We start from the raw sequence: 23,265 nt of genomic DNA, 5'->3' as shown, positions 1-23,265 counted from the left end.
CAGTTTTTTAAAGGAGAAGGTAGGAGAACGGTCATTTTGAGAGGACTAAGTAAACCAAATCACGTCTATTAAAAAATGAGGACCAGCTTTGACATACGAGATATTCCAAATTAACAGGAAGATCACGAAGTTAATAAAATTCCACATTTTTGGCTAACAATTGACAAATTTGAAACATCTTTAGGAAATACAGAGCACATACTTTATGCACCAGTATCAAATGAAAATTTGGTACAAAAATGGTATAAGACAAATATTTACTCAAGGTTTTCTGAAGCAATATGTATTTAAAATTTCCAAAACCAAATGTGCAATTTTAATCTGAAACTTTAGATATGCTAAAATATGTACATTTTTGTAACAATTCTTTTAGTCACGTGCATTCATTATCGTAATTTAATATTTTTTCCTGACAAGTTTTGGCAAGCTTTCAAATTTTAAGGATTTTAAGTGGAAACGGGAACCACTTAGGGGTCCTTTGAAATATATGTATGTAAAACTATTACCATCTCTCTCTCTCTCTCTCTCTCTCTCTCTCTCTCTCTCTCTCTCTCGTGTATATTTGAATTACTGGAATTTTCTTACTTGCATGTACAAGATATTACCACTGATGCAACTATTAAATTACATATAACGTTTACTAGAGGTACATATTTCTAGATTAAAAGGATTCAAAGTATCCCTCGAAAATAATTAACAACACATCAATTACAACAAATAAACAACTATATTTAGAAATCCAAAAGGAAGCATTTCTATCATTCAACACCACATGATCAGGACGTTATTTATGATATCAACCACTTCCCTGTGTGAGAAATAACCTAGCGCTTTATGGTAAGAAGTTTATTAATAAATTTCATTTCGTAGAGTTCACTTAAAAATTATTCATATTAAGGTATATCTAATTCCTTTACTTTTTTTTATTGCATTTAAGAAAATAAATAAACAAACAAGACAACTTTCATCCTTGCGTTCACACCAGTTGTTAGAAATAACAGCATGAGTATATGTAGTACATATATGTATTTTGATGTGACAGCAATTAGATTATTTGCAAAATAAAGTCATCCAAAAAGACATTTCCATTTTGACCACCTTTATATCAAGCCTTTAATGTCGAAAAGAGTTTTTTTCCATATGAATAATGAAATATATAAAATGTAAATACCGTATAAGCAGAATGTTTAGCGAAGATTTAATTTTGGCATTATTAGCAAGGGTGTTGAGATTGCTAAAATTGAATATCTCTAATAATTTATTCTGTATCGTATGTAATCGTTATATTTCTTGGAATTATAAAATTGTTAAAATTTGCTCTTGCTAAGTATGTATATCAATTCTTATGGAAAAATCGCTAAAGTTATATCTGGCTTTAAATTCCACTTACATGTATATGATATGCTAACATATAATTAAACATGAAAGGCAAGCCTTTTCTATAGAATGAAAATATACATGTATATCTATTGACCAACATAATGATAAGATTAATATTGTTTTCATGTTCATTCAATTGGCCAAAAAGTACTGTTAATAATCGAAATTAAATGAAATCCTTTGTCATACACTTTCTTATAGAAGGTTGTCTTATTTTGTATCTTAATTTTGTCATTGTACCACAAGGGTTCAGGAAATTAAGTTGAGCAATATTGATAAGGTCAGCAAAGTAGAGTTAGGCTTCCTTCTAGGAAATATTACTGGTAGAGAAAGCTTTTTGCCTAGAATAGTCTGCTCCACATTGAAAGAGGTGTGGAATATTACATTGTGTAATTTCGGAGAATAAGTTTGAACATGCTGATTTTTTTTAATGAGCAATCACCTTATCCAGGTCAATGTAAGTGATTTAATAAAGCTGTGTATAGTGATCATTGTACACCCACCTCTCAAGTCCAATTGCATCGTTTTCTTGACTATTCTCTCATTTTCCCCTCCCCAAATAAATTTTATTAAAGTTTTTTTTTGTGTAAATTCTTTTATCCATAATGCATTAGGTCTAAGGAGAGATAAAAAAGTGGGTAATCGTTGAGAGTAATAACCTTTTCGTAATTGCAATTTTACCTATTAGAGTAATATTTCTTTTCCATCAATGAGCACCGCCGCGGTAGCCGAGAGGTTAGAGCGTTCGCCCTGCATGCGGAAGGCCGTTAAAACCCCCAGTTTCATTGCCAAACGCTCGGCATCAGGTGTGAATGTCACGGGTCCTCGGAGATGACATTAAAAACGGATGATTCGTGTCACAGTAGGTGTGGCACGCTAAAGATTCCTCACTGCTCAATGGCCGTAAGCGCCGAGCATAAACCTAAATTTGAAGCCCTTCACCGGTGACGTCTCCATATGAGTGAAAAATTCTCGAGCGAGACGTTAAGCAAGATACAATCGATCAATGAGCAATTTCTTTATGCATATTTGTCAAATTTTCATGACGTTTAACTGCTCTACATTGTGTAAATATGTTGTGTATATTACAATATTACATATTGAAAGGCACTTTTAAGGCATTGTTTTCCATAATTGTTATTCAAAGTGGCTGAAGAATAAGCTTTAGAACCTATCCACATGGCTTAGTTTTTAAAATGTTTGACTCTAAACCGGAGAATATTTTGAAAACTGAAAAAAGAAGGTCAAGAGCAGATTTCAAACTTTTTTCAGACCCATCGACAAAAAGCACAGTGTCATCAGCGTATTACAGAAGACATAGTTGTCCTTATTCATTGGAAAAGACTGTCGCTAAGGTATATCTAAAACCTGCTAGTATCAGTAATATAAAAATTTTCAATTTTGACAATTTGGAATGCCCCTGAAATGATTCAACTGACATGTGATTTTATTATAATCATGCACAGTAAATATTCAATTATCTTTGTAGCTAGGGACAATGAAATCTGTACGTTTCTGGTTTTCAACGATAGTGAAAGCAATCCTTATTCCATTTTCAACCAGTGGTGCAAATTCGGCACAATATGGCGAAATTGATGTGAATGGAGAAATAGCACCTACATTGACCTTTGCTCATCTGGTTTCATGCCTTTGCGTTGTCCTTGGTATATATTCAGGGAAGCAGACGACCAATGCTACTGCACATGTAATCGTCTGGGTTTTGGTCATGGGACTTGTCTGCTTTGGAGTGCTAGCGTTATTTGTTTTGATGCTCTCCAACTCCAAGATAAAAATTCGACACACCGAGGTCGTACCCAAAGACTATTCTTTGAACTTAAGAGTAATATTTCTTTGGGTGTTTGGCCTCGGTGTCATTTTGCATAGCTCTGTGAACATTGCAATAGACATAGAATGTATTAGCATGTTTTCGCACGATGTTTTCATGTATTTAGGAGTCTTAAGTGCCGTTGTGTTTATTTTATTTATAATTTTACAAATGGGAATCATAACATATCTAAGAAATTATCATTTCAAGAAATCAGTCAAAATTAATTTTGCAGTGGTGTTTATTTCGCTTGCGAATTTTGCAGTGTGGTTCAATTCTGTGGTGAGCAGCATAAACAACACTTACAACACTAATCCGAATGCAACAACTAATTTGAATATTTTTAAAAACGAGACAGCTTGTTTTTTTGGGTCTAGTATTCATAAAAAATTGGCACAAAAAATCATTCCATTTTTGTTGCCAGCGCGAATGGAATTTTTGATCTTGGCGTCAAGTTTTATGATTTCATTTTGGCATTCTTCATCACAGGAACAGACTTGTGAAATTCAAATTCCCCTCGAAGAGTCAAGAAATGAAGAGTCTGAAGAACAATTACCTTTGTTACATATGCCCCAAAGATCGGAAAATCGAGCTAGTCATGTGTTTGCCATCATGGTAGCCATCTTTCTAAATTTGCCAACGTTTCTGACATGGCTTCTTCTCGCCTTCGTATACGTAGACAACAATGGAAAACTAAACAATGCATATGAAATCTGCCATTGTCTCAACTCAATCGCCACTATAATTGTTGTGTACATAGCCTTTGACCACTTATCAAATAATTATTCCATCTATGAGCATCAGAATTCTCTTACAACCAGCGAGTCAATTTTGGTCTTTAGTTCCGCAGGTGTAGTAGCATACAACACCTATGGACTACTGTTTGCTGTGCAATCAAGAGTTGAAGACAATATGTCTCTTCTTTTCCGAAGCATTGTTGCAATATTAGAGACCTTCTTACAGACATCTCTGTTGATACAGTGTCAGCGATACGTGTTGTCAGAACGAAGATCCAAGCTTCTCTCCTCCTTTGCATTAGTTTTGACAATAACAAACTTAATCAATTGGTTCCTTTACTCTATATATCAAAATGTACCGACGGAGGGACGGGAAAAAATTGTTGGCAATAAACGAAATTGGGCATATGTTAACAACATTCTTGTTCCATTGCTCATCTTCTACAGGTTTACCTCGGCTATGAATTCATATGCCCTCTATCATCAGATAAAACCATGATTTTAACATTACTTGATGAAGTTATAATGTGCTCATGTTTTCATGTAAATGATTTGAAAATAAATATCAAATTGCATATTCATATATACTAGTATGCTTATCAACTTCATATATAGGCCTATTTGTCCAAAGAACCAATGTTTTTCTACCTCCTGAAAGGAGATTATATTTTCAGTTCTGGTTGTTTCTATAGTCATGTGTCTGTTTATACGTGAGCTAATTTCACAAATGTTCATAAAATATAGAATTGTTGGCTGGAAAAATGACTTAATCTGGAAGCGACCTATTGCAAATTCTAAGGGTCATTAACCGCTTTGTCATCAATTGTTACAATCATAGGTCGCTTCCAGGTTAATTTACATTGTAGTCCTTGAGGAACCAGGTTATAATAGGTCCTCAGTAGCCATTCACGATAAACCTGCTCCCATCACTTTTCAAATTAAGAAATTGATATGCTTTGAAGTCATATTAACAATATCAAAGTGTAAAGAACTGCCTAATAATCGGTATGAAACACGTCAGACAGCATTTGACCCAATGATAGATTGTATTGACAAACTAGATCGTTATAACGACCATATAATTTGCAAAATGCAGACTCTAAACAAGACTGCAAATTGAATAATTAGGAAGAGGTTTGTTTTCAACAGGAAACAAGTTTGTTGAAAACCCAGTACAATTAGCAAATACCCGGAAACAAATAAGCATGGTTACATGTACACACACTTGTAATATATTCTGTCGAATCCAATCCACTTTAACCAAGAAAAAAATAGCAAATAGAAATTAAATTTGTGGATTGCGAATTTGCAGTAAATGTTTTATTTTTCTCGATATTCTTAAAGATGAATATAAACAAGCTGGAATATTATGAAAATTAATGATAGGGTTGGCTAAGAGAAATTTTAACAAGTCTACAATTATGATATAGGGTACACCATTACAATGAAATATCTCCATCATAGCTACATGTATTATGCATTGGTATCCATTGATTCTTAAATTCCAAAATGCTATATATTCTAAATTATTACTTGTAATGATAATATTAATGACACGATAAAATTAAGTATAGCGAAATCAATGTTATATCTAAAACAATAGTTTCTGTATATGTCATATCTCAAACAGTAGTTCATCAATATAACGCAATGAAATTGTAAAGAATTTACTTTGACAATGCGTAAAATTCTATTCCAGATTGAAAATGAAATAGGGCGCATAAGGGGACTAAGACATGCCTTATAATGGTCAGGGTATGGGGAGTAAACGTTTCTTTAGTATGTTGAGATACCGTGAGTTTTGAGTACCCCGTCATTGTGTTATGAATCCACAAACTTATGTTATACACCAGTAGAACCAAACAGACTGCTTTCTCACTCACTCTTCCACATGCAGATCCCTTAAGTTTCAAGAGAAGTTGTGTTTGATAGAATGACGTTACTAGAGTTGATATTTCCCTTGCCAGATGGACGTTTGATGGTCCTGCAACACTGAATATGGACTTTGTTGTATTGATCATGCTGAAAGCAGACACGCCCATTAATGACAAAATGAGAAGATACGTGTTAAGTCCAGCACTAACCGGCTGTGTGTTTTGCCGATTTCTTGTTGCATAGGTCAGCCAGATTATGAAACAGAAGGAACTGATATTTGTAAGTAGGAAACCCCATTCCTTTGTCAAAAATACTAATTCAGTATTTTCTTTAAAAGCAAATTTCCCCACACAGGACAAAAAGATAGGAAATGCCATGAATATTCCGAAAACAAATCCAAAGGCAGAATAACCTGATAGCATGTTGGACACACGGTTATCCGTAGTTCGATTATCATTACTGCCATATTCAGACGGCCATAAACGGCAAACAAGAATGGTGGCCATGGCACTAAATTCAAGACGATATGGAATCAAATAGGGTAAAACCTTTAAGAATTCGGAATTAATCGATGAATTAATTTGACATTCTATTTCATTCTTAAGAGTACTCCCACTGAGATTGAAATGTGTTTGTGAATACAATCCGTAAACATCCGATACAAAGGAGTTCGTCCAGATCGTTAAGTTTGCCATGGAGATAATTGCGATGCATCCACGACTTAGAAAGCTGTTGTACATCCTCCTGAATCTGTTATACGTAACTAAAACCATTTGTAGAATGTAGAACAACGTATACAAAACGTATGTTAAAACCGAACACACTGCATAGGTTGTGTTATAATGTATCTTCCAAACACAGTCCACGACCCTCACTATGGCAAAGACCGGATACAACGTCATGACTAGACCACACAGCCACAGAAACGTTAATCGCATGTAAGTTTCAGATTCTGGCGCAGTGCTGCACTTTTTTTTCTTGCTCATCATGAAGAATGCCATGATTTCAAATAAAACACTAATTACGAGGACTAACAGGATTACTCCCCATACTACAAACCGAGCCATGTCGTGGGTGATCTGATGACCGGCATAATTTGTTATGACAGTAATCAGCACTGCAGCAACACTGGAAAACAATACTACGGAGAGAAGCTCATTGTCAAGACGGGGTTTTCTTTCAGGAGCTGCCATGAAGCTTGTTTACTACAGTCCAGAATTAGGTACCAATGTTACTGCACACAAATGATCTGATTTCAAAAGCAACCAATCCTGTCCTTTTTTATATATTTATTATTCAGATAACTTTATCTATAATGTTAAAAAAGCCTTAAAAGATAGATATTGTGTTGAACTTTCCTTGAATATCATAGATGATGATATTTTATACTTCCCACTGCAGCAACCAATCATAGATTCAATCAGATAAAAAATATATCAAACGATAATTTTAGTGTCTTTATTACGTGAAATCACAAAAACAACCAAACAACCAAACATCATGCATGTGTTTATCAATCGCAACTACAAAGTGAATATTTTCCGGTAGGAAACATTCTTACCGTGTGTTAAGATATATGTGTAAGTACCAGAGGAATTTCTACAGTTTCGCTGAAGTACGCGAACTTGTAAACTAACACAAATCTAAAATGAAATAATAAATTAATGATTTGGTTTTTTGAATATTCTGATTTCATGAGAAAGAACATCTTTGAATAGGCACGGTTGCTTTCTTCATCATCCCATCACCTGCGGTCAAATTATCTAAGAAACTGTCTACCAAAAATGATTTTTCCGGACCGGCAACCTACAGGTTCTACATTTGTCACATAACAGTTTCAATAAAGATAAAGTATAACTGTTAATTATTCTGTAACAATCTGTACCTTAAATATTTATAATTTTAGAATTGCTTATTTTTCCATTTCATCAATTGTAACGTAATTCATGTAAACTGTACGTCTGTCGTGTTGATACAAGTTCTCCGTTTTTTTTATGTTTGATTTTTCCTGATATCATTTTTTATGTAACGGCAATAATTCAAAGTCATTTTGTAAGATTTCATCAATTTAGTTTTGTACAGTTTTGCTGATGAAGATAGGGTGCCGTGAGAAAAGCAGGCGCTACAGGTTATGTATAGAGAGAAGTAGAGAGATGACAACAGAACAGTGTGATGTTAGTACTTGTTATCGCTTTATAAAGGAATTTCATATCGCGAATATAAAATAGCTAAAAGACGTTTTTGCATTGCCTTTAATGAAAAAAAATAATAATTATTTAGAGTATCATTAAAATAGATCTTACCTTTTTATGCCAAGCAAAGTAAAATACACTGTAAGCAAGTAAATAATGTAATGTATTTAGGGGGAAACACAACGAATCCCATCACACTGATTAAATGCATGTATCAATATTGAATAATTCGATGAAACACGATTTTAAAATGTTGGTGTTCCATGTCATTAATATGTGTATTCGATCTTCAATAACAAAGTTTACTTCCCGGGTAACAATATTTGGGTTTATCAATTACATGTACCTTTTTATTAAATGTGGAGCAAAAGATTTTTAAAAAAAATACCAATTTCATTAAATAGCAACATTTTAGTGCTCGCGCTGGTTTTTGCCAATAGCTGGGGAGTTGTTTTGAAAAGTGGCGAAAGAAATTCAAAAGTAGCAAAAATTATGTTTGCAATATATTGAATGTAAAAATACTATCTTGAGTTTCTTTTCATGTTTATTTGTCTATTCAGTCAGTCTCTGTTTTCTTTTTATGTTTATTTGTTTGTACTACGTACAGGTAGATAAGATTCGTCTTGATAAAATGCTAATGATATCCCACAGGACCATATAGATAATTTAAAACCCACAAAAAGACTAAATTTCGGCAAGAACTTCTCAAATATTTAACATGGGCGCTTCCCACTTCTTTGGACTTGAACAGTGTGATTAATCTCATAAATCATAAAAAGAATACAAAATCAAGAGTATGGCAAACACAGACCCCTGGACATACCGGAAGTGGGATCAGGTGCCTACGAGGAGTAAGCATCCCCTGTCGACTGGTGAAATCCGCCGTGAGCCCTATAGATGGAGTAATCCGTGGTCAGAATCATTGTGTAAAGAACGGCCTAACAATCGGTATAAAACACGTCAGGCGACATTTGACCCAAGGGTAGGATGTAGTGGTAAATTAGATCTTTATACAATGTAACGACTATAAAATATGCGAAATACTGACTGTAAGGAGGAATGCTAAAGCAGAGAAACTTGATATGGATGAAAAGTGGAGGTTGTGTACAACTATATTTTGAAATTGAAAACTTTCTAAACTTTATTCAGTCAAAAATGTAGTTTTAGTAGAAAGTAATCTAAAAACAAATGTAAACCCCTGCTGGACTCAAATCCGCGATCTACAGATCAGCAGTCGACACGCTAACCTACTGAGGTAATCAGCTTGGCAATTAAATCTAAAAGAAATGGACAGATATTGCTGATACTTATGTTTTCTTGCTTTAAAAGGAAATCAGCCATTACGACGATGCAGTATACCTCCTTAAAGGATACGAGCTTCGTGACGCACATTTATATCAACGCCTATACTTGAAAAAGTAAAACATACTACAAGTTGGATCCGAAAATATGAATATGACAGGAAAAATGAGTAGTTGCCTCATGGAGGATCTGAAAGGAATAGAATTATGGGTACTGTTTCTGTAAAATCAGCAAAGTCATGCTTCAAATTATTTTTCTACGTCTGTAATCATTTATCTTTGTGGACGACATTTTTTTATGGTTTGAGAAAAATAAACTTGTGATTTAGTGTGGACTTTTATTGTTAGACAGTTCGTATTCTTTGTTACAAAAGTAAAAATCCATAAAACAAAAAAAATCAGAAAGATATATAGGATATAAAAGTAAAAGTCCATATAACAAAAAATCAGAAAGTTATGTACAATATAAAAGTTGAAGTCCATATAACAAAACAAAATCAGAAATGGATGTATAATATATACGGGGGTTGTGACCAGTCGACAGGGGATGCTTACTCCTACTAGGCACCTGATCCCACCTCTGGTATATCCAGGGGTCCGTGTTTGTCCAACGCTCTATTTTGTATTATTTATAGGAGTTGTGAGATTGATCACTGTTCGTTATCTTCACCTTATATAGAAGTTATGAGATTGATCACTGTTCGTTATCTTCACCTTATATAGGAGTTATGAGATTGATCACTGTTCGTTATCTTCACCTTATATAGGAGTTATGAGATTGATCACTGTTCGTTATCTCCACCTCATATAAGAGTTAGAGATTGATCACTGCTCGTTATCTTCACCTTATATAGGAGTTATGAGATTGATCACTGTTCGTTATCTTCACCTTATATAGGAGTTATGAGATTGATCACTGTTCGTTATCTTCACCTTATATAGGAGTTATGAGATTGATCACTGTTCGTTATCTTCACCTTATATAGGAGTTATGAGATTGATCACTGTTCGTTATCTTCACCTTAGATAGGACTTATGAGATCGATCACTGTTCGTTATCTTCACCTTATATAGGAGTTATGAGATTGATCACTGTTCGTTATCTTCACCTTATATAGGAGTTATGAGATTGATCACTGTTCGTTATCTTCACCTTATATAGGAGTTATGAGATCGATCACTGTTCGTTATCTTCACCTTATATAGGAGTTATGAGATCTATCACTGTTCGTTATCTTCACCTTATATAGGAGTTATGAGATTGATCACTGTTCGTTATCTTCACCTTATATAGGAGTTATGAGATTGATCACTGTTCGTATCTTCACTTTTCATGTAAAATATAAAAGTTAGATCCCACAATAACAAAACAAAATCAGAAATGTATGTACAAGGATTTACAGTATTTCAACACTACAATTTCCCGCGACTGTAGGAACAGTACTTAATGAAAAGACATAACAAGGAAATATTACCGTCATATTTGTACAAGTCAGTGTGCTGGAATAAAGCTGGTCACATGATTTCCGTTTCGTAATTAGAAAACTTCAATTTCAAATTTGGAATTTACATGGGCGTCCATGTGTCAGGATTAAAACATTTCGTGAGTAAGAATTTCCTTTGATCATTTCGTAAAGGTATACAGATGTATATGTGTAGTTGCTAAAAGAATTCCAATAGGATTTAATATTTAGTGTAAAAGGCTACCTACCAACACATGGTAATTTAAAATGTTTGTGTTCGAGGGAACTGATTAATTTGAGTCTTAATGCTTTAATATTATTTAAAACTTATTATCTAAAAATTAGTTCCGAATACAAGCAACTACGTGTATCTAATTTGCTTATATCTTTCTTTACATTGAGTACATTTTGACCGTCTTCGAATTAAAAAGAGAATGATTTCAATAAATTCTCATATGATATGCATATATCAATTTTGCTACAGTGACACTAAAATAGAAAATAAGGGTAATGTTTTTACCTTCTAAGATCTAGATGACATTACCGGTCGACGGGATATGCTTACTCCTTCTAGGCACCTGATCCCACCTCTAGTATATCCAGGAGTCCGTGTTTTCTCAACTCTTTGTTTTGTATTCCGTATTGGAGTTAGAGATTGATCACTGTTCGTTATCTTCACATTTCTTTGACTTGTATTCCTTATAGGAGCATGAGATTGATCACTTTCGTTATCTTTACCTTATGTAGGAGCAAGATATTGATAACTTTTCGTTATATTCACCTTATGTAGGAGCAAGGGATTGATAAGTGTTCGTTATCTTCACCTTATAGGAACATGAAATTGATCACTGTTCGTTATCTTTACCTTATATGAACATGAGATTGATCACTGTTCGTTATCTCCACCTCATATAGGAGTTAGAGATTGATCACTGTTCGTTATCTCCACCTCATATAGGAGTTAGAGATTGATCACTGTTCGTTATCTCCACCTCATATAGGAGTTAGAGATTGATCACTGTTCGTTATCTCCACCTCATATAGGAGTTAGAGATTGATCACTGTTCGTTATCTCCACCTTATATAGGAGTTAGAGATTGATCACTGTTCGTTATATCCACCTCATATAGGAGTTAGAGATTGGTCACTGTTTGTTATCTTCAACCTTTCGCACATTCCGATCAGTCATCCAATTATATTCAGTTCAAGTGTTGTGAGAAACATGTCTATTTTTATACATATGTAGCAAGGATATTTGTATAAGATGAGGGGGTTGGGGTTCAAAGATTGAAATTGATTGGGAGTTGTGGCGTATTCTAGCTACTTGGAGGTCAGAGTTGGTTATGTGTAGAGTGTATAGCGTCAGTCTACAGGTGACCTTCATCATGGTGCGAATAAAATCTACGATGTCAGGAAATAATTCTATTTTATTTGTCTGTACCTAGCACCGCATGGAAAAACTTTAGTTGAGTCTATTCTGAGAGATTTAGAACGGAACATTTGATTTTAAGAGCAAGTCCACTCACCATTGCTGAGAATTTGTACACGTGCAAATAGTGATGATATTGTCTATCAGCTGGTTATACAAGGCTAAACACCGGTAGTTTCTGACCCCACCCTTCACATCCATCCTGCACAGATATTCATTGTCGGGTGTGCATAAAGTACCTGCATTGTAATATAATATTCTATTTCAGTAATATAATATTCTATTTCAGTAATATAATATTCTATTTCACTATACTTATTGATAATTACAGGTGTTATGTTCCATGCGATAGACATGACGTCATAAACTAGTCATATACATGCATATTTTTATGCTAAATGAATTTTATAACATGCGAGGAAAAGAACAATACATTATATACGGCTCTCGTTTTCAAAGAAAAATATACCGCTGCGGTGGTCTAGAGGTAGAGCGTTCGCCCCACATGCGGAAGGTCGGAGTTCGAATCCCGGCCGCGACAGACCTAAGTCGTTAAACAGGTAGTGACAGTTCCATTACCAAACGCTCGGCATCAGGTGTGAATGTCACGGGTCCTCGGAGATGACCTTAAAAAACGGATGTACCATGTCACAGTAGGTGTGGCACACTAAAGAACACTCACTGCTCAATGGCCGTAAGCGCCGAGCATAGCCTACATTTGAAGTCCTTCACCGGTCATGGTGACGTCTCCATATCAGTGAAAATTTTTCGAGAGGGACGTTAATCAAGATACAATCAATCAATCAAAGAAAGATACACATATGTTCTTTCTGTGAAATTAATGTCCAGATTTTGAATTTATTTCTGTCTTAGGAGCGCGGTATTCATCTGCTGAAAATGATCACTATTTTGTGTTAGAACTTTTGACAGAGTTTACGTCTTTGTTTTTAGCAGTGCTGATGTGAACACTGTTTCACTGATTGTATCCAAATAAACTTTTCTTTAGGTCTCATCTGAACCACGAATTCAATCCTTTGATGAATGAACTGAGTACTACAACCACCCTGTCGTCTGCTGACTAGGATGAAGCTAAGCTGATATTCCTCTGTCAACAACAACGCTTCTCACTTTGTCAGCGACAGAATGAACAGACTTTTGGAAGAATAAATAGAGTGAAGTTACAAAAAGTTCTGGTACTCCAGTTTAATATCATCTACGGCGATTTATACTTTTCAAATTAAGAATAATGAGGAATATGTATTCCAAACTTTGTGATGCAGTGTTCATAGCACCTTTCAGTGCAGGCAACCCTACGAAGACAAGTCGTGGTGAACAGGAAACAGACGGTAGCACTTCCGTTACTGTCTTAACTGCGGTCAGTTTTCCATTGATAACAATAATGTTTTTCATATTGACAAGACATAGGGGAGACAATGAAGAATTATTTAATCTTCACTGGGCGTGCAGCACACCATTTATGTTGATTGCTTTGACATCACTCATTGCCTTCACAATTAGTACATCAAGGAATAAACAGGCATGGACGAAAGAAAATGCAAAGAGTAAACAAGAGACGTCAGTTAATGTGCAGCTAGGATTTCTTTGGATATTTGGAATAGCAATGATGGTGCGAAGTTCCTTGGAAATCATAGTTGTAGCAAGCTGTATATCTTCCACTTCCGGGGTTCTTTTGGGATACCTTGGTCATCTGTTATCTTCAGCTGCAAAGATTGCATACTTGATTGTTCAATTACTTTTCATTTCTAGCAATATGAGAAGACATTTCGTGAACACTATCTGGATCAACTTTATGCTGGGGGGTATCGTGTTTACTAATGCGTGTATATGGCTTGAATATGTATCGAGAAGAATTGCGTATCTATATGAATTTGAACAGAATGCCTTTCTCAATCGTACATTAACATGTTATCATCATTCCAAACCCCAGGAAATAATTAGGACGATCTACGTCTATATTGTTCCTATAACAGCAGATTTTGTTCTTTTGGCAATTTCATTTACAATGAAGATGTGTCCAGCAGTAGGGAGAGGAACAAGCTCTCGGGAAAGGAATCTTGTTTTGACGGAAGACAGCCATATTGGACACAATCTAGTGATGAAAGCTGCAAAAAAGTTCGGATTCGTTATAACCATTCTTGTTCATATACCGGTTTTCATTTTTGCTTTATTAACTCGCTTTGTGTACATGCACGACACCAATGCTGTCCTCTTCTACTGGCAAATAATAGGTGTTGTCCAAAAACTATTAATGTTAGGTATAACCTTTGTTGGGTTTTCATATTTGGAACCAAGAAAGTCTACAGCATGGAAATTATCATCCGATGATTATGTTTTGTTAACGTGTATGGTGGCAAAACTAATTAGTGTTCTTGTGGTTAATCTTTCCACTTTTAATTGCGGTTCCAATCAAACATCTTTAATAGGCCTAATGTACCACGGTTTCGTTTATCTGGCTCTCATTTTTTATCAGACAATTTACCTCCTTATGTCTAATCGCCCAATGTACAACCGTAATGCAAAGTCACGCGTTTCAACATTTATTCAATCTGTGTTCTTCGTGGCATATATATTTAGATGGTTTGTCGTATCATTCATTCTCTCTTATCAAGGGAAAGATATCATTACAGACGACAAAGTGTGTATATTCAAAGATTCTCGGGTATGGAGTACAACACGGTATTTAATTACTCCATTTGGCACATTTTATGATTTTATATCTGCCATGTATTACTATGGTATGATATTTACTCAATGACATCCACCATGATTTACATTTTATATCTAAAACCAATATTCTGCATTATCAGAATATTTTTTTTCTTTCCGTCTGTCATGCACTAAGGTATTCGTTTCTATTTCGTTGCATAATTATAAATGAAAGAGGAATCTAATTAATATATGATCTTCTCTAACCGTTGCACTAGACAAGATCTGACAGAATTGCATTTGAGGTCATGTTATTGACCCCAGTCTCATGAATAATTCAATAAATATTCGACCAATAAAAATAGTTTGATAAAAAATAAAGTACCAATCAGGAATCGTTATACTGAAGCGTATTCGGATTGTAAATTCATATAAAATGGCGACGATCCATGAAAAGTTTAAACGAATTCCAAATATTAGCGTCAACGGAAGACCAAAAGAAGATCTTAGATTTTATACATCCATTATCGTTGAAAAACATTTTCTGTTGCGCACTAACATCGCTCGTGGGTGCCATCATCTTCTTCGATTATTCTCCCGTGCTTCTAGGCAATTATTGACATGCGTATTATAAATACATAAATATCAAGTATGTTTGGATATATCAGCGAATCTTTCATGTTAACGAAAGCCGTCATTTGATTGATAAAGTGTGAAAGGTAAAATAACATGACCTCAAACGCAATGCTGTCAGATCTTTCTCCAGTGTAACGGTTGGAGAAGAACCGGTTTTAATTAGATTGAATGAAAGACTACATCATGTTTTAACATCAATATAACATGTTATATTATGGTGTTTTTTTAAACCAAGATTATATGGACTATTTCTTTTTCATACGATATTATCCGTTCATTATTACATAAATTTCCTCGGGATCGTTAATCAAGGTCCCTATTTAGAACCCCGTGATCCAAAACGGCCAGACTTAGTCATTGTCAGAGGTCGCTTACAGTAAAACAATAGTGATAAAAGTTCTGATACAATATATGTCAAAGTATGTCAAATTCTGGAAATTTTCAACTTCTCCATCCTTAAGTATTGTATTTTTACTTCAGGTGATTAATGTAAAAACGTTATGGATTTTTTTTTTATTAAAACACTTTTTTCTGAACCGGTATTTTGGGCATAATATTGCCCCTAGTTTGTATATTGTGATTGTATACATGTTTGCTTATTGTCATGTATTTGTTTTGAATTTGAATAAATAACCATTCTTATTCCTTTAAGGAGTTATACTGTTATGAATACATAGGATTGACAAATAAACATAAAGCTTTCTTCCGTATTAATTGATTGTACTCACTTTTTAAGACAATGAAAAATAAACTACAAATGACCCCCTTCCCCAACTATTTTCAGAAACAAAGTATAGTTTTGAATTACATATAATTTTGTTTTGTTCTTGTATTTGTCGTGTTTGGATATCATCATACATTTGATGGTACATCAGGACGATCAGTTTCAACAAGATATCTATCTCCTTCCAATACAGTTTATGTAGAAATTCCACTAAGTAGCGATAGGGCACAGGGGCTATCTTTGCAATAGTTGGAGAGAGAGAGAGAGAGAGAGAGAGAGAGAGAGAGAGAGAGAAAATTCACTATCTTGACTTCGGGTTTCGTTCACAAAATGGCACCCAGAAATCTAACTCGTCATTAAATTGAAAAGAGGTAGGGGCAGTTCCATTTTGATCTATCAGTATGTGTCTTTTGGTCACTTAGGTCAAACAAACCGATCATGTTCAGAAATGATATCTAGAAAACACATGCACACCTTTTCTATCATGCCCGGAAACAAATCCTCACTAATGTCCAAAAGGTTACTATTAGGAAGTTTTGACATAAATCCAGACATGACAGATGGTCTTGAACCATGAATGAAGATACATTGTATTTTGATATGTGTAAGATAAAGATGGTTTAAATCTGTTCACCGTAGACTATCACCTTGCTGTTGAGTACAGGTAAACTTTTAGGAGAAGAACTTGTAAGCTCTATGAACTTGGTTCTGATCCTTTTGTATATATCATATATAATAAAATACGTTCAAATCAAACCAGTAAATTTCCCTTGGAGGTACTAATTATCAAAACCAGGCAGTATGAAATTGCACCAATCAAGATAAATTCTGATGATTTTGATTAAAGGATAAAAAATACAGAAGGCTTTTCTCTCGTCTCTCGATTCCGCCCCTCGCTTTCCTTAGCACCAAATCACTTGGTACTCGAGGAAAGTTTACTAACATATACTTAAATACCTTCCCAAGCTCCTGTGAGGTATGCCAGAGAAAAGGGACCCAAAAGTAGGTGGCTTTGATAAAAGCTCACGATCGACCTAGGCGTGAATTCAACAGTGTAAACTCTCATCAAAGTTGAATTTTAAGAATGATAAGTCTGTAGTTTTTCGCACTTTCTTTTAGAAAATTCATGTTTCAATATGTAATTTCTGCAATGTGTGTTCACAGAAAACCCCACCTCTTTCGTTGGCTGTTATTATATTGAGAAGCAGTTAATTTGCAAGTCCACTCAATCTAACCATTGCGACCTTGTGAACTAGGAATCATGTAAAAGGCGTTTTGGGATTTCTTGTTCAAATTTTGTTGCATTTAAAGTATGAAAACCCGGTATGTTTTGAGTTTTCTTCCGCTTAGAATGTCCTAGCAAGAAACCGAAATTTTTTAAGGCGAACAAATTGTAGAGGAGTACGTGTATAAAATCCGGGTAGAAACGGTGTTTCAACTTTAAACTCTCCTATTGGTATGAAAAATAAAACAAGAACCAGTTTAGAATAAATCTAAAAGAACATTTTTTTATTCATAGCATGAGCTAAATAATATATTGCACAATCGTTTGTTTACAATGGTCAACTAAATGCCCAAATCTACATAGTATAACGTTTTCCGGGACAACCTGATAATTTCTCCAACTCTGATCTTGCAATTCACATGGGCCACATTAATCACCATTCAATTCATTTAAAAAGAATTAGAATACACAGTTGAATTAAACCCTTTAAAGAAAAAAAATCAAATGGTAAACATATTGGTAATTTCAAATAAAAAATAATAAAAAAGAAGAAAATCAACGTTTGAGACGTCGAACTATGTCGTCTAGAGCAACTCGATATTCCAAGGAAAAGGCTGAATAGGTGAAACATCGATATCTGAGGCAGTTGATGGTACTTGAAACAAACATGGAAGAGGTGGGTTTACCAATAATGTATGTTGTTACATATTTGTTAAATGTAGAATTCAATATTCAAACGAGAAAATATAAGAATATCATACGGTAAACAGTTGCACTTAAGCCTATTGTATATGCATTTATCACACACGGCGATCTATAAATGTAGCTTTACATTGCGTTAATTTCCCCATTCATGCGACGCTTTTAGAAATCAGTAATGTTACAGTTCAAAGATTCAATAATATTGATAACATTATACGTATGCTATGTAGATAAAATAAAGGTACGATATTCCCAACAGTTGACTACGCAACATAAAACACTAAATATTTTATCCATGAAAGGTGAAAATAACTAATAGTGATAAATCTCAAGGAAAGAAATTAAGTGTTGAACAAACATGGACTCCTGGACATACCAGAGGTGTGATCAGGTGCATAGGAGTAAGCACCCCAGTCGACCGGTCACACCCGCTGTGAGCCCCATGTCTTGATTAGGTAAACGGAGTAATCCGTGGTCAAGATTAGTGTGACAAGAACGGCCTCACAATTGGTATGAAACACGTCAGACAGCATTTGACCCAATCATAAGGTATATTGGCTAACTTAATCATCGTAACAATCATACTATTTGCAAAATGCTGACTTTAAACGAGACTGTTGAATCCCCTGTACCATCAACTTGTTTGTCAGTAGGCTGTCTCGATTTTTAAAATATAATCACACGCAGAACAAGCTCTTGTGTATTGAATCAGTTGAGACATAAACGCCATGCGTAGGTGATAATGGAATAAATATAAATATGGGAAGTTGAAGATGGAGAGGCTTAATTCATCCCGTTTGTAATAAAGTTGAGTTGTTAGTTTGCCCCTTAATATCTATTTTCAATAAGATATCTAAGTACGAAGCAGATGTGGAGAACTCTGTGGTGTCCTTTATTTCGAGTTCATTGGGAAATATGTACATGTACGTATTCATTATGTAATTATTTTTATGCATTTCCTATAGTGCATTGTGATATCAGTATTTTCAAAACACAATTTCATTGAATCTATTAGATCATTAAATGGCATTAACACTTTCAATTGCTTTACCCTTTGCTATAAGGAAACTTTTCATAAATCAATACTCTATCATATCAATATATTATAAATACCCTTAGGCTTAGAGGAAATATGTTGTTTCGAGAACAGGTTTTCATGAAGGTTGACGACTGACAAGATTCTTCACATTGATATATCTCTAATGTGTTGAGATTTTCATACAAAAGTTCTATCACTGAGGTAAATTCTTGTTACATGCACTAATCTTAAAGTTTGATTCGCTTAACCCTTGATTGATCGATAGCATTTAGCCTTGTGTTTTTCGTTTTATGTAAGTAAAACATCATTTGATAGCAACGACAATTTTACATATTCCAATAAAAATATGTACAGTATGAGTACAAATGCATGCGATGTACATTTTATTTAGTGATATATTTCTTTAACTTAAATTATTACATGTTATTTTCAGTTTTTGGGGTCAATGAAAAGATGGTAATTTGGAATATCCTCCACGTTATATTTATCAGCCCTTTTCGTTTTGGAAATCCTACAGTTGCTGATATCTCCGATGGAAGGACTTCATCGACTGTCTTATTTGCTTGTGCGTCAGCCATTTCACTAATTTCTAACGTGTATTTGTCCATTCAACCAGGAGGCGATCAAACAGCAAACAACATGTTATGGATACTACAAGCTTTTTCCGAAGTTGCTGGAACAATTGCACTAGTGATTTTGCTGGTGTTGATTCGTTTCTCCACATCTTATGTTCTTCTTCGAAGACAGCAAGTAAAAGACAAAAGTATCAACGTTCATCTAAACATTTTGTGGCTTTCTGGACTTGGGGTACTTGTTCTAACAGGAATTAGTTTAGTCATCACCATTAAGTGTATCTATTCAGAACAAACCTCTGAGGGAGCTTTACAAATGATCTCTACAATACTGACAATTCCGTTTATCGTATTGCAGTTGAGTTCCATTACGTATTTGAGGAATGTTAGCTTGGCTGGTGGCATGTTTATAAACTACTTAGTGGGAACAATACTATTAGTCAACGTCAGCATGTGGTTTAGTTTCGTAACCTGGAAAATAGTTGATATCCACACTTTTTTAAGGTCAAACTTTACCAAGTCTATTCCTAAGGAAAGCACATTTGCCCAATGTTACTTAGAGTCTGGCAGACAGAATGTATCGTGGGCCACAATTCCTTTTTCTCTAAGCATAAGCATGCTTTTTTTCATATTATCTTCAGTGTTTCTGATTAAGATATGGTCCAGTATTGAAATAACATCTCATATAGACCCATGCAAAGCCAGAGGTAGGGAGGGAAATGATGCACCACAGCTTCCAGAAAGTATCATCCAACCACATGAACAGAACGGTGGCCCAAACCTGAAAAACATCCGATTCATATCCACTATTGTGGGAATCACGTTAGTCGTAGCATTTTTGACTATGGCTCTTTTGATGAAGTTTGTGTACTTGAGACATATAATTGCAGTTAAAATCTTCTGGGATGCTTCCATTATTGCATGTTTGGCGATAGGTTTGATCATTGTCCTTGTGGGTATTAAAAGTTTGGACTCTTATCGACCGATTACATGGATGCTATCGTCTTGGGATTGTGTACTTCTGTGTTGTATGGCTGGTAATGTGGTAAATAATACAATAGGAATTATTTCCGTCAGTATCTGTCATGTCGAGAGACCAAAAACGATCTTTACAAAAAATTCATTAAACTTGTTTATGGTGTTTTATCATACGGTATACATAATGATGGCGAGAAGAATTCCATCAAACGCTTTACGGAACAAGCCTGTGACTTTATCGGTTCATATTGTATTCTTTGTATCGTATGCGGGAAGGTGGTTTCTGCTAACATTTATTCTTAGCACGCAAGGAAAGTATTTATTACAGGAAGGACAACAATGTTTATTTTCTGATCAAATCTGGTTGACTTTGCAATATTTCACGATTCCTATAAATGCATTTTATGATTTTCAATCATTTGCATATTATTATAGTACTATATGGTAGATAATTTGACATGTGTTTTTATTTTTCATTCGCGGTGTATTAAGTAACTTACATGTACTATGTTATATTTCATTATTTTCGCACATTTTATTAATCATAAATGTAATACCTGTGTTTTTAAAACGTAATTTCATAAAATATGTTATATCATGAAAGACCCTTAACACTCTTATGAGCATTAAAGCTATAAGGAAACTGAATTATTTATATATAAAGTTAATACGTTGTCATATCAATATGATAAACCAAACCGTTGCCGTTGGAGGAAATATGATCATTTGAAAACAGCTGTCATAACATCGATGACTGTGATTTGATTCTTCGAATTCATGTATCTTTATATATTGCATCTTGAGATTGATGCTGAACTGGTATTCCGTTTAGGTAAATTTTCGCTATCATACTTATTTCTATATGTGTTCATAACTGGTCAAAGGTCACCATACCTACCATGTCTGTTTGTTTATTTGGTTTACGCCCATTCAAGAAGTTTTATCGCATATTGAGAGATCACCAGATGTAGGTGAAGTACCACAAACTGAGACCTACATCGTTCTTAGCAATCTCAGGGTCGTTACAGTGAGAGGTTCTAATGTAACAATGACTGTCACGACACGGGTTGGTAAGAAGTCGTCCGAAAAATCCGCGACTCTCAATTCCGGCTGGTGAAGGTTTAGTGAAGGACTACGTACTTCTTATGTTTACGTCTCAGCTCTTATGCTGCCAAATAATGAGCATGGCTCGAATCCCAGAAACGAACCCTCTAACCAGGGAACTAGGAGACATTTGTCCGAGACCAAATACGGTGATGATTTGGAATGCAGCAAATTGCGTTGGATAATGATATCAAGGAGCTCATGTATTGTGTGTGTTTATTCCATTTTTGGAAATATCCGAATTATTTTGATATTTACCATGTTACCAGTTAGAAAATAAAAACTAAAAATTAGATCGACCAAAACACAGCCACCATGTAAAGATCACAATGTACCAGATTGCATAGTCTTAATGCATTTATAGTTGGTTCGAGAGTTTAGAGATTGTTCAGCAATACAATATATTTTGTGAACCGTTGTCAGATGGTACCGTATAGTCAATTTGTCTTGCGAATTCGATTCGGGCAAATGAATACAGAGATGAATAAAGATTTCTTCAGATATTTTAATATGCATGGGAGTTCCTCTTGCGATCTGGTCAGAGCTACAGAACAAAGAAAGGGTATGGGAAACACGTCAATCGTGACCCTATAGTGTGCAGAAATATGTCATTTTCCCGAGATAGCAAACGATCTGTCAATGTACAAAGAATTACAATACGTGTGATTGATGAAGGTTTCAATACCAGATGACTGATAGTGGTTACATGAAATCATTGTTCTTGAATATGAAATGTAGTCCAGATTTTGTTTCAAAATTCATAGGGTTATTTTTCCCAATTTCAAGAAATCAAAAATGTAAAATTAATTAACAGTTATCAATTTTATAAATCCTATAGAGAATACGAAATTGAAAAGTGTTGTCTCATAGGGCCTATACAATATTTAGACTTTCTATTTTTAGAAGTTCACTTGAAAGATTGTCGTACCATTCTATGTTCAAGAAGAGAATTCTCCAGAACATTATCTTAGCATTAATAGACGATAACATTTGTGGAAATAAGCACTAACTGAGCATTCTACAGAAATTTGAATTATCTCTAGAGACTAATTAACGGCTGTTTGTTACACCTAATTATCACACGGCGGTAAACAAACAAAATACCAAACTGTGTTTATGGGAAATCTGATTAGATTGTCAACAATTTATGTTCTTTTTTTTCACTCTCATATTTTTCTGTAACAAATTGTAAATAAATTGTTGATTTTTTAAATCTGCTTGTGGTTGATTTCTGCTGGTTACTCGGGTTATTGTGGTCCATAACCAGGACCTTTGGAAGCACAAGAGGTGGGAGCAGGTCCCTAGGAGGTAAGTATCCCCTGTTGACCTGTCACAGCAGCTGTGAGCCCTTTATTTTGGTCATGTAAACGGAGTAATTTTAGTCAAAATTGGTATGTAAAGAACATATTGGTAAGG

General features: G+C 34.7%; 2 protein-coding genes across 2 annotated transcripts; both read left to right on the top strand.

The window, feature by feature from the left end:
- Nucleotides 1–680: 680 nt before the first annotated feature.
- On the top strand, nt 681–4,525 carry LOC125682451 (uncharacterized). Its single transcript, XM_048923056.2, has 3 exons — nt 681–837; nt 2,653–2,735; nt 2,870–4,525. Exon 3 carries the CDS (start codon nt 2,879–2,881, stop codon nt 4,439–4,441), a length of 1,563 nt encoding a protein of 520 aa, XP_048779013.2. The 5' UTR covers nt 681–837; nt 2,653–2,735; nt 2,870–2,878; the 3' UTR covers nt 4,442–4,525.
- A 14,765-nt stretch (nt 4,526–19,290) lies between these two features.
- On the top strand, nt 19,291–21,390 carry LOC130053140 (uncharacterized). The gene is made up of 2 exons (XM_056159799.1): nt 19,291–19,396; nt 19,629–21,390. Exon 2 carries the CDS (start codon nt 19,649–19,651, stop codon nt 21,191–21,193), a length of 1,545 nt encoding a protein of 514 aa, XP_056015774.1. The 5' UTR covers nt 19,291–19,396; nt 19,629–19,648; the 3' UTR covers nt 21,194–21,390.
- Nucleotides 21,391–23,265: the final 1,875 nt, after the last annotated feature.

Source organism: Ostrea edulis, chromosome 1 (assembly GCF_947568905.1).
Source record: "Ostrea edulis chromosome 1, xbOstEdul1.1, whole genome shotgun sequence".
Taxonomy (NCBI): Eukaryota; Metazoa; Mollusca; class Bivalvia; order Ostreida; family Ostreidae; genus Ostrea; species Ostrea edulis.
Note: the sequence above shows the minus strand (reverse complement) of the source record. Positions and strands in the feature narration are given on the sequence as shown.